Source organism: Cetorhinus maximus, chromosome 10 (assembly GCF_964194155.1).
Source record: "Cetorhinus maximus chromosome 10, sCetMax3.hap1.1, whole genome shotgun sequence".
Lineage (NCBI taxonomy): Eukaryota > Metazoa > Chordata > Chondrichthyes > Lamniformes > Cetorhinidae > Cetorhinus > Cetorhinus maximus.
In genome coordinates, this window is record NC_135888.1 from 54326308 (window position 1) to 54352850 (window position 26543).

At 44.7% G+C, this 26543-nt stretch overlaps 1 protein-coding gene across 1 annotated transcript in view; it reads left to right on the plus strand.

The window, feature by feature from the left end:
• The window catches only part of LOC144685323 (ran-binding protein 17-like), a 947082-nt gene that overhangs the window by 477828 nt on the left and 442711 nt on the right, over window positions 1-26543 (plus strand). Inside the window, exon 15 of the mRNA XM_078549733.1 lies at window positions 10899-10972. Coding sequence (XP_078405859.1) covers window positions 10899-10972 — 74 coding nt within the window. The remainder of the gene's footprint in view (window positions 1-10898; window positions 10973-26543) is intronic.

Sequence of the window (26543 nt, forward strand, 5' to 3'; positions counted from 1 at the left end):
GAGCACAAGGTCTCTGCTCATTCTTCTTTTTTCCTAGAGTAAAGGGCCCCAGACTGTTCAATCTTTCCTGATAGCTGCATCCTTTTAATTCTGGTAATACCCTTGTAAATCTTTTCTGCGCTTTCTCCAGTGCTTTGATCTCCTTTTTGGTATATGGAGACCAGGGATGGAATTTAATGTCTTTGCCAAGGCGAGTTCAGAGGCGGAAGGGCCATTTGAGGATGTTGGATGGGGACATCCCCCCCTTCCCAACTTCCCCCAGTCAAGCTCAGGGCAGCGAGAATGGAACACAGCCTTCCTGTCAGAGGCCAATTGAGGCCATTAAGTAGCCACTTAAGGGCTTCACCCTGCCACCACTAGATTTAACTAGCAGTGGGAAGGGGAATTGCCAGCTAGGGAGGCAACCCAGTAAACCCTGTTGGGTTTGCCAGCGGCCTACCGAGGGGAAAGCCCTTCATTCACAGCCACTCTGTGCCTGATCGAGGGACGTGACATTGGGGAGGGGGGTGGGGTGTGAGTGTTCCTACAGGAAGCCACCCTCAGCCCTTATTTCTGAACATTGCCATAACCCGGCTGGTGAACCTCATCCCGTCCACACTGACCTCTATGTGGGGATCCATCACTGTTCCCTCCTGCCAGCCCAAGTATAATAGTGGCAGAGGCCACCGCTCCTCATGGCGTTGCTGGTTCCGCAGAGTAGCAAGCCTCTGATTGGCTCTCGGGAGCAGGATACTTAATTTGGTGGGATGCGACATTGTCCAGGCAAGTACCGGATTACCTGGTAATTGTATCAGGCCTCCAAGAGATAAGTGACATGGGGTTCCCACCAGTTCTCCAACAGGTGGGCAAGACCCCTGCATCAACCGCCCCGCCCCAACTCCCATCCCTGTGGCACTCATAAAGTTCCATCTCAGAACTGTACATCATGTGATCTGAGATTCTTTACAAATTTAACATTAACTCCCTGCTTTTATCTTTGGTTCCTCTAGAAATTAGCCCCAGTACTTTGTTTTGCATCTTTCATGATTTTATCGACTTGTGTTGCTACCTTTAGTAATTTATGTATATGTATTCTCCTTCAGCCTATACAATTTCTTACCTTCCAAGAAGTAAGAGGCCTCCTTATTCCTCCTACCAAAATGAACCACTTCACTCTTGGCTATATTGAATTTCACTTGCTGTTTATGTGCCCACTCTGCGAGTTTGTTTGTCTTCCTGCATTTTAGTGCAGTCTTTCACATTAATAGCTATAACCTTTCCCTTATAGAATTTTCATATGTTAACTCTTTCCCCAATGAAGTGTGAGGATCACCACATGAATTAAAAGTATATAGCAATTAAAGGATGGAACATTGTATCTGAAGTTTGACTGGCCATCGATCGGTGCAGTAACTTTTCCTTAGTCTGTGTTTCTGATATTGCAGGCAGCAGGAACCAGGGCATCCGGTGTATGTTGGAGTTACACTGGTGTGTTAAGAAAGGGAAGTTTTAATGAGTTCAAAAAGGAAATAGCCTGAAGAACTCAAAAGTCAGCAGTATGAGCTGCGATTATCAATTATTTAAATAAATCCTGTGTTCTCTCTAGTTTGTGTTTGTCACCCCATTAGCAATTCAGCAAAGTTGAATAATGCTCTCCATTAAAGAGCATTTTACAGCATTTACATGTCCACTTCACAACAACTGCCAAGGAAATGTTGGCAAGACTTGAAATGTTAGAGCATAGATTTAACTGTCCCTAAACTAAAATAAAAAAATGACTGCTTCAATATCCAGAACTCAAAGAGCAGAATTTTTTTTCCTTCAGCTAAATATTGCAAAGACCACAGTCATTGTCATTGGTCCTTGCCACAAACTCTATTTCCCAGCCATCGACTCCACCCCTCTCCTTGATCGCTGTCTGGGGCTGTTCGCAACCTTGGTGTCATATTTGACATCGATGTGATCTTCCAACCACTTACCCGTTCCGTCATTAAGATCACCTGTTTTCACCTCCATAATATCACCTGACTCTGCCCATGTCCCAGTTCGTTTCCTGCTGAAACCCTCATCCTTACCTTTATTATCTCTCAGCCTGACTATTCCAGCACACTCATGGTCAGCCACCTTGCTTACCCTCCAAAAACTTCAACTTTTCCAGAACTTTGCTGCTTATATCTTAACTTGCACCAAGTCCTATTCACCCATTTCCACACCACATTTCTCACCCACGGCCGCCCCATCCCACCCCCCCACCCCACCCCCCACCACCATAAGCACACACTTGCTTTCGACCCTGCATTAAGCACCCAGTTAAGCACTGTCTGGATTTTAAATTCTTATTGTTGTTTTTCCTCTGTATTCTCCTCCCTCCCTATCTCTGCAATCTCCTCCAATCCCACAATCCTCTGTGAAATCTGAGCTCCTCCAATTCTGGCATCTTGCCTATCTCAGATTTATATCTTTCCACCATTGGTGACTGTACTTTCAACTGCCAAGGCCTTAAACCTCTCAGCCTCTCTACCTTTCTTTCCTCCTCTAAGATGCTCCTTAATTCTACCTTTCTTGGTCATCTGCACTAATATCCCCTTAAGTAGCTTGGTCTCAAATTTTGTTTGATGAAGTTTCTGCGAGGCACGTTAGGATATTTTACTGTTTTAAAGTGCTATATAAATGCAAATTGTTGTAAAGCGTAAATAATTCTATGTCATTAGCAAGCCTGGCTTTGCAGATACTGATGTGTTTTAAATCTGTTTGCGCGTTGTGATTTTTCTCCTCTGGTTGAGGTCCTGAATTCAATTCAGAATTTATTAGCAATTGACCATTTAGCAATGAGATATATTTTCTCAGATGAATCTAGAAAAAGTGTAATGTTGAGATATACAGGAATTAATACAAGCATTAAGATTTTTCACAGATGTTTTCTTAAATCTTCATGGAGAAAAGAAGAACTTGTATTTATGCATCACTCCATCATATTTATCAAGACATCGCAAAGAATTTCACACCAGATGTGTTCCTTTCGGGTTGCAGTCAATGTTATTACATATCAAAAAAAAATATAGCAGCTCTCTTGCAAACAACACACAAATAGCAATGGCAGGAATGAGAAATTAGTCCATTTTTTTGGTGGAGTTGTTGAAGAAGGAGTGTTAGTCAGGACACTGGGCAAAAGCCTTTAACCTTTGAATAATGGACCAGGGATCCTTAATATTGGGTTGCCTGAATAGGAAGTTGGGGCTTTAATTTAACCTCTGATGATGCAGCACTCCCTCACTACTGCACTCGAGTGTCAGCCAAGACAATGTGCTGAAGTGAGGCTTGAACCCACAACCCACCTGATTTGGGGGAGAATTTTACCAACTGAGCCAAACTGGCACACTGCTGATTTAAAAACAAACTGTAGATATTAGAAATGTGAAAGAAGAACTGAAAATACATGGGCATGTCAGCATCTGCGGGAAAAGGCTTCATCTGGAGATTCTTTATTGGGCCTGCCCAGAAGCAACATTACCCTGCCTTATCTCTCTCAGATACTGACAACCCTGCTGCGTATTTCCAGCATTTTCTGCTTTTGTTTTAAACCTGAAATATCACAGACACTGTAAATAATTTCCTTTTGATTTGTGAGCCGTTCCCAGCACTGAAACATTACTTGCACTGTGATTGTTTTTTAAACAAGTAATGCTTTCTAGAACACGTGAAACATTGGCTTTGTGTTACTCTGATTAGAGACAAAAAAAATGAAATGACTGCTGTCACTTTTTAAAAAAAGTTTCTTCTTTAAGTCAAATATATAAATGACGATGAGCACGACAAAACAACACTATTTAAGAATATGAAATGTGCATCGCTGCCTGATCAGTGTCTAATATTTTCTAATATATATTTTAATCTGTTAGCCAAGCCCATGTAGGTAGAATTTGTTTCTCTTCATTTATATCCACTTAATAGGCAGCTATTGCTACATGGTACTCATTTAAATGGATTAGATCTGTTTAAAACTGTGCTACATACATATTCATAGGAACAAATGGTTTCACTTTGAGTAAATTAAAAAATACCTCACTTAATGCTTGAACAGTAGAAACAAAAGAAGGTTGTTGTCATTGTTAACGAGTGCCTCAATTTACTGTTCAATGGGGCAGATAAATGGATTTAGGAGCTAATAATCATGCCTGTCACTCAAGCCCAGTGTGTGGAGTCCCAGCGGTAGAGGAGAGCCCATGGGATGAAAGGGTTGACATGGTATTTGATGGGATCATGGGTATCCAGACTAATAGACGATAAAAGGATTGGAAACAGTTACAAGGATGATTGTGGATTAAAAGGTTGCTTCATTGTTACCTTGTATTTTTTAAACTTCTGTTTTGCATGCTCCTTTACTGTCGCAGCTCTGTTCCCTGGTAGGGCTTGCACTTTTGAATGGCAAAATTAAGACCGCATATATGCATTTGATTTGGTTTCAATAGCCTGCTAATACACCTGTTTAGTTGGAAATCAAGTACATGATGTAGGATGCATTCTGGAACTAATGACCAATAATTTCCCCTGTAAGCCACCACATTGTCATTTTTTAAAATATAATTTCCTACATACAAAATTAAAAGATTGTACAGAGATTAAAAAGAAGAAACTGCAGAATCTGGCAATTAGAAATATTTAAGTGCAGGAAATGCACAGAGGATCAGTCAGCATCAGAAAGGAGAAAATGACAGTTTGACATTTCAGGTTGAGAGCTTTCGTAACTTCACCTCTAATTGATTACATCCTTTACTCAGATGGTGACTGATTTGCTGCATCGTCCAGCATTTTCTATTTTTATTAAAAGCTTGACTGCACAGACTTGGATACACCCACTTTTCATCGGTCATTGGATCTATTAATTTTTTTAAAGCCCTTTTATTCTATTATTAGCTGTTTTATAGACCTGTCAAGTACAGACACAATGGGTCTCCCCCAAGCTGTATCATTCAATGTTTCTCTTCATCCAAGAAGTTGAACAGGCTGTCTATTCCTAAGTTTCAAGAATTGGTTGCAAGACAGAAAATGACAGAGATAGTCCTTTTTTTTCATTTCATTTTGGTTGGATAATTGTTGGAAATTGTTTCGGCATGATTTGCACTTTACTGTAATAGATGCTTTGAAACAAGCACTGACAAATGTCAAACCAACATTTGAGTATGAAGTCATCCCAATTGAATTTAGGCAAGTGATGTGAGACAGTCCCACAAAACTTTAATAAAAACAGAAATGCTGCAAATATTCAGCAGATCTGGCAGCATCTATAGAGAGAGAAAAAGTATATGCTTCAGGTCTGTGACCTTACTGACAAAGCTTCAGCTTTGCATTAGGTGTGATATAACTCCAATTAGTTAAAGCCAGCATCTTAAACTCCATACTTGATCTTGATAGTGGCAGCAGAGCACAGACAGTTCTTTTAGCACTGTGTTAACTGTAAAATTCTCAGCAACATATGGATGCAGGTGAGCGTTTTAGTTTTCCTGGCCAGATTCCTGACCCACACCCATGAATAAAGAGGAACTTGGGGAAATATTTTCACATGTTTTGCTGGACCTGGTCAAAACTGCTAACAGATCCCCCAATGTACATAGAGCTGACACAGCATGATGTTGATACCTAAGGGAAAATTAAATTAGTGAAGAATAAGCTAATAAGTTAGTTTCCTCCACGAGCTCTGCAGTCCTTCAATTCTGGCCTCTTGCTTATATCCATCGCCTCACCGTTAGTGGCTGTGCCTTTAACTCTTTAGGCCCTGAGCTCTGGGAATTCCTCCCTAAATCTCTCTCTCTCTCTACCTCTTTCCTCCTTTAAGACACTCATTATTTTGGCCAAACTTTCTGTTACCTGCCCGAATATATCTAAGGGTGGAATTTAATGCTCTCCCCCAAAACGAGTATTAATTAGGCAGGAGGGTGACAGGTGAGGACCCCACCGCCTTCCCGCTTCTGCCCAATTAAGTCTCAATTATCAAATCAATTGCCCGATGCCAATTGAGGCCCTTAAGTCAGCAATTAGTGCCCACTTAAGGGCTTCATTCAGCCGTCACTGGCATTCAAAGGCACTCAGTGCCTGGTAGAGGGACCTGACATCAGATGACTGAGAGCTGTCCCTCTGCCTTTGCTGCCGACGCCCTCTCCTCTATGACCTCCCCCACCTCACGATCCCCATCCCACCATCACTCATATGAACATACGGACATAAGAAATAGGAGCAGGAGTAGGCCATTTGGCCCCTCGAACCTGCTCTGCCATTCAATAAGATCATGGCTGAAGTGTTTGTTTCGAGTTCCATATTCCCATTGACCCCCGATAACCTTTGATACCCTTGCCTAAAAGGAATCTTACCTACCTCTGCCTTAAAAATATTCAGTGACCCTGCTTACACCGTCTTTTGAGGCAGAGAGTTCCAAAATTGCACAACCCTCTGAGAGAAAAAAATTATCCTCATCTCTGTCCTAAAAGGGCGACCCCTAATTTTAAAACAGTGCCCCCAAATTCTGGACTCACTCACAAGAGGAAACATTCTTTCCATGCCCACCTTGTCAAAATCATTCAGGATCTTATATACTTAAATCAAATCACCCTTCACTCTTCTAAACCCCAAAGGAAATGAGCCCAGTCTGTACAACCTATCCTCATAAGACAACCTGTTCATTCAGGTGTCAACTTAGTAAACCTCCTCTGAACCGCCTCCAAAGCATCCTTCCTTAAATAAGGAGACCAAAACTACACACAGTATTTGAGGTGCAGTCTCAACAATCTCCTGTACAGCTGAAGCATAACATCCTTACTTTTATGTTCAATTTCTCTCATAACAAAGGATAGCATTTCATTAGCCTTCTTGATTACATGCTGTACCTGCATACTAACTTTTTATGATTCATGCACGAGAACACCAAGGTCGCGCTGCACCTTGGAATTCTGCAGCCGTTCTCCATTTAAGTAATACTCTGCTTTTTTATTCTTCCTGCCAAAGTGAACAACTACACATTTTGTCACATTATCCTGTGGACTTCACTCTTCACATTCTGCCAATTAGACAAAGACCCATTTATGCATACTTTCTGTTTTGTGTCAACCAACCAATTTTCTCGTCAGGCTAATATGTTACCCCATACACCGTGAGTTTTTATTTTCCGCAATAACCTTTGATGTGGCACCTTATCAAATGCTTTCTGGAAATCCAAGTACAGTACGTCTACAGGCTCCTTTGTATCCACAGCACATGTTACTCCTTCAAAGAACTCTGATAAATTGGTTATACATGATTTCCCTTTCATAAAATCATGCTGACTCCCGATTACCTTGAGTTTTTCTAAGTGCCCAGCTATAACCTCTTCGTGGTCGATTCTAACACCTTCCCCATGACAGATGTCAAGCTAACTGGTCTATAGTTTCCTGTTTTCTGCTTCCCTACCTTCTTGAATAGAGGTGTTCTATTTGCTTCTTTCCAATCTGATGGAATCTTTCCAGAGCCTAGCGAATTCTGGAAAATTAAAACCAACACATCTTCTACGTCATTAGCCACCTCTTTTAAGACCCTAGAGTGAAGTCCATCAGGACCCCGAGACTTGTCAGCCCGCAACTCCATCAGCTTGCTCAGTACTGATTCCCTAGTGATTGTAATTTCACCAAGTTCCTCTCTCCCCTCTGCCTCCTGATTTATAGCTATTACTGGAATGTTTTTTGTATCCTCTATAGGGAAGACAAAAGTAAAATATTTGTTCATTTCATCCACCATTTCCTAATTACCTACTTCCCATTCTCACTCTCTAGAAGACCAAAATTCACTTTACCTACTCTTTTCCTGTTTAAATACCTGTAGAAACTTTTGCTATCCATTTTTACATTTCAAGTTAGCTTCCTCACATACTCTAATTTATTTCTCCTGATTAACCTTTTAGTCATTCTCTGCCGTTCTTTATATTCTGACCAGCCACTCATCTGGCGCAGTTATACGTTTTTTTCCTTAAATTTGATGCTTTCCCTAACTTCTTTAGTTAACCATAGATGGTGGGTCCTCCCTTTAGACTTTTTCTTTATAGTAAGAACATACTTACTCTGAGTATTCCAAAATATCCCCTTAAATGTCTGCCACTGCTTCTCTATTGATCTATCCCCTAGCCTAGTATCCCAGCCCATGTCAGCTAGCTCAGCTTTCATGCCCACATAGTTGCTCTTACTTAAGTTTAAAATACTGGTCTTAGACCTTTCAAACTGGATGTAAAATTCAATCATACTGTGGTCATTGCTACCTTGGGGTGTCTTTACTCTGAGGTCATTAATTAATCCTGGCACATTACACAATACCAAGTCTAATGTAACCTATCCTCTGGTTGGTTCCAGAATGTGCTGCTTTAAGAAACTATCTCAAAAATATTCTATGAACTCCTCATCCAGGCTACTTCTGCCAATCTGATTTTTCCAGTTTATATGTAGATTAAAATCACCGATGGTTATTGCCATCCCTTTATCACAAGCACTCAACATTTCTTCTTGTATACTTTGTCCTACATTGTGGTTACTGTTAGGGTGCCTGTAGACCACTCCCACTTGCAACTTCTTTCCCCTATCCAACCAAACCGATTCTAAATCCTGATCTCTTGATCCAAGGTCATCTCTAACTATTGCACAAAAGGCGTCCTTGATTAACAGTGCTTCCACTCCCCCTTTATTTAGCTTCCTATTCTTCTTGAATGTCTTACACACCTCAATATTCAGGACCCAATCCTTGTCATCCTGCAGCTACGTCTCTGTAATAGCTATCAGATCATATTTATTTACTTCAATGTGCACTATCAATTTGTTCACTTTGTTATTAATGCTAGTCGCCTTTAGTTTAGTCTTTTTGTTATCCTTGTAACACCTACTCTTGATTATTTGTGCATTCTTAGGTTTTTTTCTCTCTGTCCCTTCATGCCATTCTCCCACCCTCATTTCCCATATTACTATTCTCCTCTCTTACCTTATCTCTACACTTAGATGTATTACATCTTTCCACATTTGATTCCTTTCCCCCACTATTTAGTTTAAAGCCCTCTCTACTTTCCTAGTTATCCAGCTCACAAGAACACTGGTCCCAGCATGGTTCAGGCGTAGACTGTCCCAACAGTACAGCCCCCACTTTCCCCAATACTGGTGCCAGTGCCCCACAAACCAGAACACACTTCTCCCATACCAGTCTTTGAGCTACTAATACATCTCTCTAATTTTATGGAGCCTATGCTTATTTGCATGCTGCTCAAGTAATAATCCAGAGATTATAACCTTTGAGGTTTTGTTTTTCAATTTAGTGCCTAGCTCCTCATACTCTCTATGCAGAACCTCTTTCCTAGTTCTGCCTATGTCATTGGCACCTACAAGGACCACGACAACTGGATCCTCCTCCTCCCAACTCAAGTTCCTCTCTAGCCCTGAGCATATGTCCCGAACCCTGGCACCGGGCAGGCAACACAGCCACCTGGACTCTCGCTCTTTTCTGCAGAGAACAGTGTCAATCTGCCTTGCTATACTGTCCCCTGCTGTCAGTACATTCCGTTTTGCTCCCCTCACTTGAATGGCTTCCTGTACCATGGTGCCATGGTCAGTTTGCTTATCCACCCTCCAGCCGCCACTCTCGACCAAACAAGCTGAAAGAACCTCAAACCTATTGGACAATTGAAGAGACTCACACTCCTGCACTCCTGCCCTCTGGGTCCCCTTGTCTGCCTCACTCGCAGTCACACCCTCCTGTCTCTGACCACTGACCAAATCAGAACACTCTACCCTCAGGGGTGTGACTGCCTCCTGGTACAAAGCATCCAGGTAACTTTCCCCCTCCCTGATGTGTCGCAGAGTCTGCAGCTCAGCCTCCAGCTCAAAGACTCTGAGCTGAAGTTCCTCAAACTGCAAACATTTACTGTAGACGTGTTTGCCCTGGATCACAATGTTATCCAGGAGCTCCTACATGTTGCAACCTTGACACATCACTTGTCCTGCCATCCTTATTGTGTTTTAAATAATTAGTTAAATATGTTATTCACTTATTTATGTTGCTTTTTTATATATTTAACTTTACTACGAATTTGTGTGCTTTTTAAACCTTTGGGATAGAATAAAACTTACCCACTTACCAACTACTCATCAAACAGCTAGCTCCTTTCCCTGTAGAAGAGTAAGAACCAATTCCTACAGGGTGAGAAAGATAGAAAAAGGAAACAAACACCTTGTTTCCCACTCCCCCCTTCACTGAACTCCCACTCTCACCAAACTCCAAGTCTGTACTCAGTTTCCTCAGCTGCATTTGTTTGCCCTCAACTTTGGCCTGGGGTCCCTCAGCAATCCAGGGCCTCCCACTGGTGCTGCCCATGTTGCACAGCTGTTGGCCTCTGATTGGTAGGCAGTTCTTAGGATGTGACTTCCACCCCGGGGGCCCTCAGCCCTGTGAAGGCCTGCCACTGACCACTAATTCAATGGGCCTTCCCTAAAGGAAGCAATGTTGGGCACTCACTGGCCCTCCAGTGTGCGGGCGAGGCCCCCATCATCTGCATTAAATACTGCCCTATATCTGGCTTGATGTCATATTTTGTCTAATTACACTCCTGTGGAGTGGCTCAGGTGGCTTTCCTCCATTAGAGGTGCTATATAAATACGAGTTGTTGAGTTGCAAGTAACCACAGCTGATTGCTACCCACCTTTGCTGGCCTCAGATACTGAACAGCTTTCTGGGCTCTTCACTTATAGGTGAGGAAAATTCCAGCCTGACCTCAGAATATATTTGTACTCAAAATTGAAACTAATGTCCATGCTTCTGACTTGCAAACTTCAACCTTTCAATTACAAATCCATGAATCAATTGTAAATTCATTTTTGCATAATTTTGACCCAAAACGCCTCATTATATATTTTTTTCTCCCTCAGGTTTATGTCCGAATATCTGAGGTTTTGAGCCTTACTGATGAAACCCGTGTTCTTGAAACATTTGTGGCAAAAGTGTAAGTATGTTTCAAATAAATCCTTCCCTTGCTCAGTGAGGTAAGGCATGGTGTGGGGACAAGCAAACAAATCATTTAACAACAATTGTAAATGCAACATTTTCTCTTTAGAGACAAATAATCTCACTTAATTCATTGCGTCCTCAAATTGGTAACTGATTATTACTATGCTGTGTATTGTTTTTGTTTGTTTTGTTCTTATGCCATTTCCTAGCTATTTGTGAATCTCTTTAAATAATATTTCTCTCTTGAGAACTTCATGCTGTCTCACCACAAGCAGACATTTTAATTTATTGATGAACTGCACAACATCATTATATATATCACGAATATCGTGGTTCAATCTCTTGGGATCTCCAGTGGTTACAGCTGTCTAATTGGTATTTCTCTTGCTAAACATTCTAGCGAGGAACCGTGTCAAAAGCTTTCTGAAAGTCATGGTATATAATTTCCATTACATTTCCCCAAGTTAGTTATACTCAGTGAGATACATCAAATGGGTTAGAAACAACCAGTCTGCCATACCCCACCCCCTCCCCACTCCCCCCACGCTGGAATGAATCTGATTGGCTTAATCTGTTTGACTTTCATTAGATCCTGTGCATTTTGCCTTACATCATTGTTTCTGTTATGACTCTAGCCAGGGTGCTAGAGTAATCCTTCTGTTACTTATTCTTTTCCAGAACCTCTAAACTGTGAGACTCCCTATTTTCCTCCTACTGCGTCTCACGTTAAGAACAGCTAACGCAGCACACAAAAGACTCTTTTCTTCCTACAGTTTCCGTATTCAAATTCAGAATGAACTACCTCTTGATTTATCTCCATTATTTATTGTTCCCGGCCTCTCTGGCATCCTGCACCATGCGTTTTGACTCATTTTCATCCTTTCTCAGTTCTTTAGTAAACGGTACCACTGACTTCCAGATCTGTTAACGTGCCTTTTCTGTTCTCTCCTTGGGGTAGATAGAAAAATTGACAGATTAAAAATTGGTAACAGACCTTGCTGCTTAAACAGTTGTGTAACTATGATGATGTGATGCTGTTATTTCTGAGAATCTTTATTAGATGCGTTAATGTCAATATAGTGCATGCAATAACAAATTAAAAAATGTTAATTCAACACAATGAATATTTCAGAATTATTCTTTATGACCGTAATGACACAACCAATCCATACAGTGCTAATATAATTTGTGTACAACTGAACTCTGAAATGATTAAAAAGACATTAAAACATGTTTTCATTAAATGTTAGGTATGGTGTTGAGGCCCAGTGCAGAATTTTTCTGAGAGTCCATAGCAGCAAACTGAAACTCTCATTAAAAAAAACAGAAGAGCTTCACGCTGTACTGGAGTGCTGCTTTGGGCTGCATTAAAGTGCATAAGTTGGAGAGAGGGACTTTTAAGGGTTAATTTCTATCTAAAGTCTAATCTTTCTTTAATTAAGCAACTAACTAAAAGTTGCTCTTGGGTTGGAAGAAGGTGAGTTTTAGTCCAGCCTAAAAACAGGAGTTATATAGGCTCTGCTTGCAGCTACAGCTAGTTAATTAGTTAACTGGTTTAAACAGGAGCTAGATTCAGAAGCTAGATTAAGACAGCATAAAAGCAGACCATCTATAGTGCTGTCTTGTCTGCACTGGAGTGCTGCTTTGGGCTGCATTAGAGTGCTTAAGTTGGAGTTTAGTGAATGAGGGAGTTCAGTGAAAAGGGAAGGAGGTGATTCTTTCATTTTCTACCTTTCCTCAGTAAGAAGAGTGGTGGCCTTAGTAAGTAGGACCTGGTAAGTATTTCTTCTGTCCTTAATATTAGTAAAAGTAAAGGGAGTAATTTAAGGCTAAGTGATGGCAGGGCAGCTTGACCAAATGGAATGTTCCTACTATGCCATGTGGGAAGTCAGGGATACTTCCAGTGTCCAGGACGACACATGCGCAGGGAGTGTCTCCAGCTGTAGCTACTCAAAATCTGGGTTTCGGCTGGAGTCATTGTGGAGCATCTGCAAGGATGAGATCTTCATGGATAGCACATACAGTGAGGTGGTTACACCACAGGTAAAGAGTGCACAGGCAGAAAGGGAATGGGTGACCGCCAGACAGAATAAAAGCACAAGGCAGGTAGTGCACGAGTCCCCGGGGTCCATCTTTCTCTCTAACAGTTTTTCCATTTTGATACTGCTGGGAGAGATAGTTTCTCAGGGGAATGCAGCAAGAGTAGTTTCTCAGGGGAGTGCAGCAAGAGCCAAGTCTGTGATACCATGAGTGGCTCAGCTGCACGGGGCAGGGAGAAAAAAAGAGTGGGAGAGCAATAGTGACAGGGGATTCTATTGTAAGGGGAACAGATAGATGTTTCTGCGGCCGCAAACGTGACACCAGGATGGTATGTTGCCTCCCTGGTGCCAGGGTCAAGGATGTTAGGCTGCAGGGCATTCCAAAGGGGGGAGGGTGAACAGATAGAGGCCGTGGTCCATATTGGTATCAACGACATAGGTAAAAAGAGGGATAAGGTCCTGAAAGCAGAATGAAGCTCGGAAATAAATTAAAAAGCAGGACCTCAAAGGCAGTAATCTCTGGATTACTCCCATTGCCACATGCTAGCAAGATCAGGAATCGGAGAATAGACCAAATGAATGCGTGGTTGGAGAGATGGTGAAGGAGGGAGGGATTTCGATCCCTGAGGCTTTGGGACCAGTTCTGGGGAAGATGGGACCTGTATAAGCTGGATGGGTTGCACCCCAGCAGCACTGGGACCAGTTTCCTCTCAGGGATAGGAACCTGAGCAGGGACACACAAGAGAGGGAAACAAAATAAGAATGAAAAACACAAAAGTAGAAAGCAAAAGTGGAAGGCAGAGGAAACAAGGACTGACAGCAAATAGGGCCATAGTACAAAACAAATATGTAAAACTGTTAAAAAGACAAGTCTAAAGGCACTCTATCTGAATGAATGGAGCATTCGCAATAAAGTAGACAAATTAACATCGCAAATAGATGGAAATGGGTACTTTATGATTCTAATTACATGGCTGCATGGTGCCCAAGGCTGAGAACTGAATATCCAAGGGCACTCGATATTTGGGAAGGACAGGCAAAAAGGAAGAAGAGGTGGCATGGCGTAGTTAGTTAAGGATGAAATCAGTGCAATAGTGAGAGAGGATATTGAGTCAAAAAATCTAGAATCAGTCTGGATGGAGCTAAGAAGCAACAAGGGGCAGAAAACATTAGTGGGCATTGTCTATAGCCATCCAAACAGTAGACCAAGTAAGGACAGCAGGTTTCCTTCCTAAAGGACTTTAGTGAACCAGATGGGCTTTTCTGACAATTGACAATGGTTATCAATAGACTTTTAATTCCAGATATTTATTGAATTCAAATTCAACCATCTGCCAGGACCCCGGAACATTACTCTGGCTCTCTGGATTACCAGTCCAGTGACAATACCACTACATCACTGCCTCCCCTTACAATAATACTGTGGCAGATCGATTCCTGGAGTGTGTACAAGATGGTTTTGTCGACCAGTATTTTGAGGAACCGACTAGGGAACAGGGTATCCTAGATTTTGTATTGTGCAATAATTGTGTTGTGCGGGGTCCTTTAGGGAGCAGTGACCATAACATTCTTCATTAGGATGGAAAGTGTAGTAATGTGATCTGAAACTAGGGTCCTAAATCTAAACAAGGGAAATTACAAAGGTATGAGGAGTGAGTTGGCTAAGATAGATTGGGGGGGACCCTCATTAAAAGACATGATGGTGTACAGACAATGGCCAACATTTAAAGAACAAATGTATGCATTGCAACAGTTATACATTCTTTTCTGGTGCAAAAGCATAACAGGAAAAGCGGCCCAACCATGGCTAACAAAAGAAATTAAGGATAGTATTAGATCTAAAGAGAACCCAAAGATCTAACTTCATATAAGGTTGCTAGAAAAAGTAGCAAGCCTGAGGATTAGGATAGTTTAGAATTCAACAAAGGAGGACCAAGAAGATTGATTAAGAGGGGAAAAATAGAGTATGAGAGTAAACTTGCAAGGAACATAAAAGTGGACTGTAAAAGTTCCAAAAGTATGTAAGAAGAAAAAGATTCTAGAAGACAAATGTAGGTCCCTTACAGTATGAAATGGGAGAATTTATAATGGCAGAATTTATAATGGCAGAACAAGTGAACGACTACTTTAGTTCTGTCTTCACGGAGGAAGACACAAATGACTCCCAGAAATGCTAGGGAAGCAAGGATCTAGTGAGAAGGACGAATTGAAGGAAATTAATATTATAAAAACAATAGTACTGGAGAAATTAATGGGACTGAAAGCTGATAAATCCCCAGGGGCTGATAATCTACATTCCAAGGTATTAAAGGAGGTGGCCATGGAAATAGTGAATGCATTGGTTGTCACCTTCCAAAATTCTATAGATTCTGGAACATTCCCAGCAGATTGGAGGGTGGCAAATATAACCCTACTATTTAAAATAGGAGGGAGGGAGTAAACATGGAAATACACACTGGTTAGCCTAACATTAGTAATAGGGAAAATACTAGAGTCTATTATAAAGGATGTGATAACAGGACACTTAAAAAATATCAACGGGATTAGACAAAGTCAACATGGATTTATGAAAGGGAAATCATGTTTGACAAACAACTGGAGTTTTTTTGAGGACGTAACTAGCAGAATATATAAGGAAGAACCAATGGATGTGGTGTATTCGGATTTTCAGAAAGCTTTTGATAAGGTTCCAGGTAAGAGGTTAGTGTGTAAAATTAAAGCACATGGGATTGGGGCTAATATATTGGCATGGATTGAGAATTGGTTATCAGACAGGAAACAGGGGAGGAATAAATGGATCCTTTTTGGAGTGGTAGGCAGTTACTAGTGGGGTACCACAGGGATCAGTGCTTGGACCTCAGCTATTCACAATATATATCAATGATTTGGATGAGGGAACCAAATGTAATATTTCCAAGTTTGCTGACAACACGAAACTTGGTGGGAATGTGAGCAGTTAGGAGGGTGTTAAGAGGCTTCAAGCCGATTTAGAGAGGTTGAGTGAGTGGGAAAATACATGGCAGATGCAGTATAATCTGGATAAGTGTGTAGTTATCCACTTCAGTGGGAAAACCAGAATGGCAGAGTATTATTTAAATGGTGATAGATTGGGAAATGTTGATGTACAAAGGGACCTGGGTGTCCTTGTACACCAGTCACCAAAAGCAAGCATGTAGGTGCAGCAAGTAGTTAAGGTAAATGGTATGTTGGCCTTCATTGCGAGAGGACTTGAGCACAGGAGCAAGGCTGTCTTACTGCAGCCATATAGGGCATTGGTGAGACCATCCCTCGAGTATTGTGAGCAGTTTTGGTCTCCTTACGTAAGCAATGATATACTTGCCATAGAGGAGGTGCAGCGAAGGTTCACCAGACTGATTCCTGGGATGGCAGGATTGTCGTATGAGGAGAGATTGGGCCGACTAGGCCTGTATTCACTGGAGTATAGAAGAATGAGAGGGGACCTCATTGAAACGTATAACATTCTGACAGGGCTGGACAGACTAGATGCAGGGATGAAGTTTCCTCTGGCTGGGGGTCGTCCAGAATAAGGGGTCACTATCTCAGGATACAGGGTAGGCCATTTAGGACTGAGGTGAGGAGAAAATTCTCTACCACAGAAGGCTGTGGAGGCCAAATCAATTTAAGAAGAAATAAATAGATTTCTGGACTTTAAAGGCGTCAAGGGGTATGGAGAGAAAGCGGGAGTATGGCATTGAGATAGAGGATCAGCCAAGATCATATTGAATGGTGGAGCAGGCTCAAAGGGCTGAATGACCTACTCCTGTGGCTATTTTTTATGTTCCCATGTTTCTACATCCCAAAAAAAACACATTTCCACAACTTTATCTACATCACTTTAAAAGCTCCAAGATATTGTAACCATTAATACTACAAGAGAAGTTGTTAGTCAATTTCCCTTTGATTAGATTATGTTAAGCTATGTGCCCTCAGTGGCCCCAATGATAATGGCAAAGGGCAGTATGTAGCTGAACTGTACAAAACAGAAGGTCTCAGGTTTGATCACTTGTGTACATTGAGTTAACTATTCTCAGCCTGAATGACAGTAGGAGTGCCAGAATTGGCCTGCCTGCCCTGGTAAAGGGTGGAAATCAGGCGACATTCCCAATCCTGGTAACAGCCCAGTGATTCCTATTGGAATATGCATCTGTGTTAACCTCAGTTACCAGTAAGATTGGGTCAGCTGTGCTTCATTACACAGCTGATCAAGATACTTTGAAACATACCTGAATAAGAGTTTGCATGTGAAACAAAAACTTGTTTGCCCTCTGACCACTGAAATATTGGGTGGAATCATCCGAGATTTGCACTAAGTGCGGCAGTGGGTGGGGAAAAGGATGTTTTACCCATCGGGCGCAATGGTGGCTTTTCACATCGTATTATTCCAATCCTGCCTCATTAATCATGCATTCCCGAGAAACAACCATTTTGATGGCGGGTGGGCTCTCGTTTGCCTGCAACGCCATCATCTCACCGCCTCCTCATGCTGAGTGCCACACGAACACAGTGAGGCTGCGCGGACACCTCTCAGTGCTTTCAAGCAAGGACTGCTGCAAAGAAGACATGGCCCAGAAAGGCAAGAAGATTGTAGCCCTCTGGTTTAATGACGCATCCCTTGAGCACCTTTTGGACGCAGTGGAGGCCAGTCGTGATGTCCAACCCCACTCTGGCCGCAGGAGGGGCAGCAACATCACCAATCCAGCATGGGAGGTGGCAGCGGTGGACAGCGCCAACACCCTACAAAAGAGGACAGCCACCCAGTCCCTATAAAAGATGAATGATCTCCTCCGTTCCGCCAGGGTAAGTCACTCTTCTCATCATTGTCAACTCACACACTCACAAACCCATCACACATCCATAGGGACCTCACTCGCTGCCAGTTCAAGGGACATCACCATTCACTCTCTCACACACACCTTCATTGTCCTCATCCCGTCCATGGGACCACGCAGGCCAGGCATACTTATCATCTGGCCTGGCAGGCATTCTTCTTACACTCTCGCCATCTCTATTCGTGCAGGACAACAACAGGGAGAGGTCACAGACAGGTGGAGGAATGCCTGAAATCAAAGTCCTCACGGACTTCGAAAATAGAGCCAAACAGCTGGCCAGCGATGGTCTGGACCGGTCCTGTGCTGACGCTGAGATCGGCGCTGCTCTAACAAGTGAGGATCCAGCAGTGCAACATTCATCAGACCACCATGCTGTGAGTGATGTGTCCTGCTCCACAGTCCCTTGCTATGCACTAATTATCTCTCCTTGCTTTCGCAGGCACATCTGGGAAACAACTGACGGAGTCCATGACCCAGGGCCTCCAATCAAGCCCAAGAGAAACCTCTGAAGAGGAATCTGAAGACACTTTCATTGAAGACCCATCACAGCGCTCACCCACACCCTCCACCAGTGCAGAGATGCACGCCACGGCTGGACCTAACTTTAGAGTAGCCTCAGGATCACAATCTGGTGACTACATCACATTGTCTGATCCACAGCAGGTGTCAGCAGGGACATCCCAGGTCTCTGGCACTCAGAGGACTGCTGGAAGCTAGAAGTCTGCTGAGTCCAAGTCAGATGATAAGCCTCTGGACTCAGCCATGTCTCAGTGGCTATAGCTGTAAAGGCAAGCTCAGGAAAATCAGGAAGGGATGTCCGCTGCACTCCTCAGATTACAAGGCACAATGGAGGAGTACATTTGCCTTCAGTCTGAGGTGATAGCGCTGGCATGCCAACGCACCGAGGCCAACGCTGGTGGAATGGCGGCAGTATTGTTGCTATCACAAAGACATGGTTGAGGGAAGGGCAGGACTAGCAGCTCAATGTTCCAGGGTATAGAATGTTCAGGTGTGACACAGTGGGGTGTAAAAGAGGAGGTGGTATTGCACTATTGATCAAGGAGTCAATTACTGCAGTAAGGAGGGATGGTATCTTAGGAGGTTCCTCAAATGAGGCTGTATGGGTAGAACTTAAAAACAAAAAGGGGGTAACCATTTTGCTGGGAGTGTACTAAAGGCCTCCAAACAGTCAGGGGGAGATAGAGGAGCAGATATGTAGGCAAATCTCAGAGAAGTGTAAAAATAGGAGGGTAATAATAGAGGTGATGTCAACCCAATATTAACTGGGATATTCTTAGTATGAAAAGTATATTTACTTAGTATATTTTCAAATCCTCTCTGACAACAGGAGAGGTACCAGAGGATTGGAGGACAGCAAATGTGGTACCATTATTCAAGAAGGGTAGTAGGAATAAACCAGGTAATTACAGGCCAATGAGTCTAACATCAATGGTAGGGAAACTATTGGAAAAAACTCTGAGGGACAGGATTAATCTCCACTTGGTGAGGCAGGGATTGATCAGGGATAGTCAGCACAGCTTTGTCAGGGGAAGATCATGTCTAACAAGTTTGATTGAATTTTTCGAGGAGATGACTAGTTGTGTAGATGAGGGTAGTGCAGTTGAGGTAGTCTACATGGACTTCAGTAAGGCCTTTGACAAGGTCCTGCATCAGAAAATGGTCAAGAAGGTAAGAGCCCATGGGATCCAGAGCAATTTGGCAAATTGGATCCAAAATTGGTTTAGTGGCAGGAGGCAGAACGTGATGGTCGAAGGTTGTTGCATTTGAAAGCCTGTGACAAGCGGTGTATTGCTGGAACCTTTGCTGTTTGCAGTGCACATTAATGATTTAGACGTGAATATAGGAGGTATGATCGGTAAGTTTGCAGATGACACGAAAATTGGCGGTGTCGTAAGTAGTGAGGAGAAAAGCCTTTAGGGCAGAATTTTGTGCTTGACGTGCGGGGGGGCGGGCCCGCGGGCCCCGCAGTAAAATGGCACGCAGTGATGTCGGGTGAGCATCCCAATGTCACCATCGTGATATTTCACTGGGAGGGTGCGCGATGAAGTTCAAAGCGTGCCTGCCATTAATTAACGGGCTAGTTAAGGCCCTTAAATTGGCAGTCGATGCTGATTTTCAGGCGCCTGTGCAATCTTCGGGTCGGCGCACGGGTGCAACAGGCAGGCGGGTAAGAGACTTTTTAAAAACTAATCCATGGGCGGGATAAGAGGGCTCAGTGGGGTTGTCAATCTGGTCTGTGAGTATTTATTGCAGTAAGTTTTTTAAACTTGCTTGGGTGATCTGTAGCAGTTCAGAACAAATTCCAGCAGCTTTCTGTGTACTTTTAACCTTCAGGTTAGCACTCTGCAGTCAGTAACCTTTATCAGGCCTGCAGCTTTCCGGAGACCTCCCTTTAGCCTGGGTGTGGGTTCTGACATGTCCACTGGAGGCAGCTCCTCTGAGGAGGAAGGGAGGGCAAGAATAAGGAGGAGGCCAGGAGTGTACAATCAGCCTCCAGGGGAGCCACCTTTGGGAGTACAGGTGCAGGCACAAGGGACGCAGAACCAAGAGTTGGTCCAAGGTGGAAGGGGCCGCAGAAGACGCCACTATCCTGCTGCCAGGGTATACAGGCGGCGAAGCAGCTACCTCAATATGACTGAGGTGCAGTGCCGAAGGAGGCTCCGACTGTCAAGGGAGACAGTCAACTACATCTGTCAGATGATTGGCCCTGAGTTCTCTCCTAACTGTGTGGGCGGACACCCCATGCCAGTGACTCTGAAGGTCACAGTTGCCCTCAACCTCTATGCCTCTGGCTACTTCCAGGGCTCGGTGCTTGATCTTTGCGGTGTCTCCCAATCAGCTGTCCACACTTGTGTCAATCAGGTCACAGATGCTCTATTCAGGCGTGCATTGACCTTCATCCACTTCTACTGGGACCAGGCAAACCAGACACAGTGAGCCAGAGGCTTCACAGCCATTGCTGGCTTCCCCTGTGTCCAGGGCACTATAGATTGCACACATGTGGCCATCAAGACGCTAGCAGGTGAGCCCGGTGCCTTCATCAACAAGAAGGGCTTCCACTCAATGAACGTGCAGATAGCGTGTGATCATAGGATGCAGATTCTACAAGTCTGTGCAAGTTACCCAGGCAGCTTCCATGACGCTTACATCCTCAGACACTCCCAGGTGCCGGGGCTCTTCAGTGCGCCGGCTTGGCTTGATGGCTGGCTGCTGGGTGACAAGGGCTATCCCCTCAGAAGGTGGCTCATGATGCCTCTCCGCTATCCAAGAACAGAAGCTGAGCAGTGCTACAATAGGAGCCACACCTCCACAAGCACTGTGGTGGAGAGAAGCACCGGTCTTCTCAAGATGTGCTTCCGATGCCTGGACTGCTCAGGGGGTGCACTCCAGTATTCCCCAGATCCTGTCTCAGTGATAGTGGCTGCATGCTGCGCTCTCCACAATCTTGCGCTGGAAAGGGGGGGGCGCAGTGGACAATGAAGACGTTGACGCAGTGGATGCGGCTGCACACGATGAGTCCAGCACTGATTATAAGGATGAGGAGGCACAGGGGAATGATGAGGGGCTAAACGTTGACCCGGGACTACACCAAGGAGGCAGGGACACCTGGGACACTTTAATCCAACGAACCTTCAGTTAGCTCCACACAAATGGAACAGGAGGACCAGTCTTGCCTGGCGCTTCCATAGTCGGCACTTAAGTGCTACATCTGCCACTTCATCAGCTGCAACTAAGGGCTTTGGACATAAACCTCAATGTCCACTCAAACACTCATGACATGTATGTAAAACATACAAATGCAGAATAAAGGAGCCACCCTCAACCATGGTAATACATCTGGATTTAATTTTCTCCATCATAAGGTCACACAAAATGAAAACAAAATGTTTTTCAACCATAAACAAATCATAATTCCCTAATCTAGGGCCAACACACAAGCACTAGTGAGAAACCCATGGTGTGCCTAGGGTGCCTTATGCTTATGTTTACGGGTGCTACGTCTTGTTGCCGCCCCATCGCTCAGAGTGGCTTGTGAGACAACCTGCTGACTCTGCTGTCCTGTTGACCTTGGTGGCCGTCCTCTGGCCCGCAGAGCCTGTGCTGGCTGGGAGGGATCTGTCAGGTCCACAGCTGGCATCTCCCCAGTCGTCGCAGCCTCACCTGATGAAGCGGTCACTGGGAGAGAGGCGGAGCAGCTGTTGCCCTCATCTGGAGCGCCATGAGAGGAGCCCGCAGATATGACAGACAGCTGCTCCGCCGACGTGAGGTCGTCCCGGACCTCCCTGCTCACTGTCGATGGATGGGCAACGAGCTGGGAAGCTTGAAGCTCACACCACCTCCCACATTGGCAATGACCAGCTGTGGCCACTGGCGCTGTGAGGGCTTGCAGGTCCGAGCATAACCCCAGGAGAAGCTGCTTGTTCTCCTGGAAGCCCCTCTCCACGAGAGTTGCCACTCACTCCATGGAGGAAGCATGATGCTCTGCCATGAGGCTCATTGCATCACTGACCCACCACGGACACCAAGCGAAGCATAGTCTCATGCAACACTCCCAGATGCTCCCGCACACCTCACCGCATTTCCTGCAGCTACTGCGTGGCGGACGACTCCAGAGATACATCATCATGTCCCAATTCAGCATGTGCCTGGTCCCCTGCAGTCCTCCGGCTGCTGGCGCCATCGGCACTCTCTGTCTCTGCCAGCTCCTCCAGTGATTGTGAAGTGCCCTCTCCGATGTGCCCCAGGACACTAGCCGATGTTGCAATTCCCACCAATGTGCTAGTATCTGCGCTGGTGCCTGCCTTGCAGAAATTATGTGACGCAGGTGACAGTTGAGGGCCCTCAGGTGTGAGAGGGGGCATCTGCAATTGCTCCTGGTGGACAGGCTCTGATGAAGCTGAAAATAACGACAAGGATACTGGAGCAGTTAGCGTGCACACAGTGACACACTTCATCCCTTTCCCCCTGGCTCATTATGCACTCAACCTTCCAGAACCTATGGAGACGAATATTGGTGGGGTGGCAAATAGTCAGGAGGAGACCCAAACATTACAGGCGGATACAGACGGCTGGTCAGATGGCCTAAGGAATGCCAAATGGACTGTTATGTGGATAAGTGTGAGGTGATGCATTTGGGTAGGAGAAACAAGGTACGGGAATACACTAGGAATGGTAGGACCATGGTAAGTAGGAAGGATCAGAGGGACCTTGCTGGGCATGTCAACAGGCCCGTTAAGGTAGCAGGACAGGTACATAAGACATTTAAGAATGCAAATGCCATACTTGCCTTTATTAGCCGAGGAATAGAATATAGGAACAGGGAGGTCATGTTGCAAGTGCAGAAAATGCTGCCTAGGCCACAGCTATAGTTCTGCGTGCAGTTGTGATATGCGTTTCACGGGAGGGATGTGATTGGAGTGGAGAGAGTGTAGAGGTCACTGACCAGGATGCTTTATAGGCTAGAGAGTTGGAGTTATGAAGAGACATAGCATAGACTGGGGATATTTACCCTGGAGCAGAGGAGATTGAGGTGACATAATTGAGCTTTATAACATTATAGGGGGCATAGTTAGAGTCGACAGAAAGGAACTTTTCCCCTTGGTAGAGGGATGAGTAAGCTGGTGGCATTGATTTAAGGTAAGGGGCTGAGGTTGATAGGTGAGGTGATGAGGAACTTTTGCACACAGTAATGTGGGATGCACTAGCTGAAAGGGTGGTGGACACAGACACCCTCCTAACATGTAATAAGTATTTGGATGTGCAGTTGCGATGCCATGGCATACAAGGCCATGGGGATAGTGGTCGGAAATGGGATAAGGCGACTTTGGAAGGTGGTTGACACGCATATCTTCGAAGGGCCGAGGGACCTTTGTCCATGACCCACACCTCTGACTCTATCAGTCTGTGAATGAGCAATTTTGCAACAATAACGATTCAAACAATCATCAGTGCTATGGATGGTGGGAAGACAGAGCGTATGTCACTGTGGACCTCAAATACCAGGCCGTTCCACCCCAGCTTCACCAACTCCTATGGACCTGGGTGCATGGCGCCTCTCAAGCTCCAGGGCCTCCTGCTCAAATCGGCTCAAAATCATCAGCTGGGCCTGGCCGCCTCCAGTCCGCGAACGCTCACAGGCATTGTGAGCATTTTTCTCCTGAAAAACAAAGATCATTCATTGCGGCTAATCGCACATGGACTCTGGATGCACACGCTGCACCCCAACCACAGTGGCCCATATCAGGCCTTCAGTGCCTCCTCTCCACGCTACTACTGATCAGTCACTCAAAGATAATATGCCTGCTCCCAACCTCCCCCGCCAACGGCCACCTTGGACATATTCTGCGTCCATCACTTTAGGAAACACACGGTCTTAGCTCCCATAGCAAAGAGGCGCAACTAGGTGCAGTGTCGAGGGCAGCAGACGGCTCTTAGCCATGAGACCTTGAGGCTCCCCTTCCACAATCTCAACACCATGAAGAGGACATGTGTTGGAGTTCTGAGTATGCACCTAGCTGCATCTCCTGCAGGTTGCCCCCAGACTAGTAGTAGTAGTAGATGACTAGATGTAGATATAGTAATCCAGGAGGAACACTACAATATACTGGACGGGATAGTCATAAAGACAGAGGAAGTACTCGAAGGGTTGAAATCCTTGAAAGTTGATAAGTCACCAGGGCCAGATGCATTGTTTTCAAGGCTGCTGAAGGAAGTCAGGGAGGAGATAGCAGATGCTCTGAGGATGATTTTCCAATCTTCACTAGATACAGGGGAGGTACCGGAGCACTGGAGAAATGCAAACGTAGTTCCATTGTTTAAAAAGGGATCAAAGGAAATGCCAAACAATTATAGGCCAGTTAGTCTTACGTTGGTGGTGAGCAAATTAGTAGAATCAATCCTGAGAGATAGGATTAACTGTCATGTGGAAAGGCATGGACTAGTCAAGGATGGTCAGCATAGATTTGTTAAAGGAAGGTCTTGCCTCAAAAATTTGATTGAATTCTTTGAGGAAGTGACAAGAAGGGTTGATGAAGGTAGTGCAGTGGATGTTGTGTACATGGATTTTAGCCAGGCATTTGACAAGGTTCCACATGACAGATTGGTTAGGAAAGTAAAAGCCCTTGGGATTCAGGGTAATGTGGCAAACTGGATTAAAGGTTGGCTTTGTAACAGGAAACAAAGGGTAATGGTTGATGGATGCCCTTGCAAATGGAAAGTTGTCTCAAGTGGTGTTGGGACCCTAGCTGTTTGTGTTATATATTAACGATTTGGACGTGAATGTGGGGGGCACGATTGGGAAATTTGCAGATGACACAAAGATTGGCCGAGCAGTGGATAGTGTAGAGGATAGCCATAATCTCCAAAACAATATAGATGGGTTGGTGGAGTGGGCGGTAAAGTGGCAGATGGATTTTAACATAGAGAAGTGTGAGGTCATACATTTAGGGAGGTCAAACAGTTACAGGGATTACAAAATAAATGGGAATATACTAAGAGAGGTAGATGAAGTGAGAGATCTTGGCGTACAATTACACAGGTCCCTGAAGGCAGCAGTTCAAGTAGGCAAGGTTGAAAAGAAGGCAGATGGAATGCTCTCCTTCATTGCCAGAGGTATAGAATATAAAAGTAAGGATATAATGTTGGAATTGCATAAAACACTGGTGAGGCCACAACTGGAGTATTATGTGCAGCTCTGGTCACCACATTACAGGAAGGACGTAATAGCTCTGGAGAGAGTGCAGAGGAGGTTTACAAGAATGTTGCCGGGGTTAGAAAAGTGTAGCTACAAGGAGAGATTGGATAGGTTGGGGTTATTTTCCTTAGAACAAAGAAGGCTGAGAGGTCATGACCCTTCAACACAACTGAGTAAAATTAGGAGAGGGGTGAAATATAAGCTGGTTTAAGGAGGTGGTGGGGGGTGGGGGGGGTGGTTGTAGGGACAAGCAAGCATACCTGTAAGGACTGCATCCCATTCTCTCAGTTCCTTCGCCTCCGTCGCATCTGTTCTGATGATGCTACCTTCAAAAACAGTTCCTCTGACATGTCCTCCTTCTTCCTTAACCGAGGTTTTCCACCCACGGTCGTTGACAGGGCCCTGAACCGTGTCCGGCCCATCTCCCACGCATCCGCCCTCATGCCTTCTCCTCCCTCCCAGAAACACGACAGGGTCCCCCTTGTCCTCACTTATCACCCCACCAGCCTCTGCATTCAAAGGATCATCCTCCGCCATTTCCGCCAACTCCGGCATGATGCCACCACCAAACACATCTTCCCTTCACCCCCCTGGCGGCATTCCATAAGGATCGTTCCCTCCAGGACACCCTGGTCCACCCCTCCATCACCCCCTACTCCTCAACCCCCATCTACGGCACCTCCCCATGCATACGCAAAAGATGCAACACCTGCCCCTTTACTTCCTCTCTCCTCACCGTCCAAGGGCCCAAACACTCCTTTCAAGTGAAGCAGCATTTCACTTGCATTTCCCCCAACTTAGTCTACTGCATTCGTTGCTCCCAATGCGGTCTCCTCTACATTGGAGAGACCAAACGCATACTGGGCGACCGCATTGCAGAACACCTGCGGTCTGTCCGCAAGAATGACTCAAACCTCCCTGTCGCTTGCCATTTTAACACTCCACCCTGCTCTCTTGCCCACA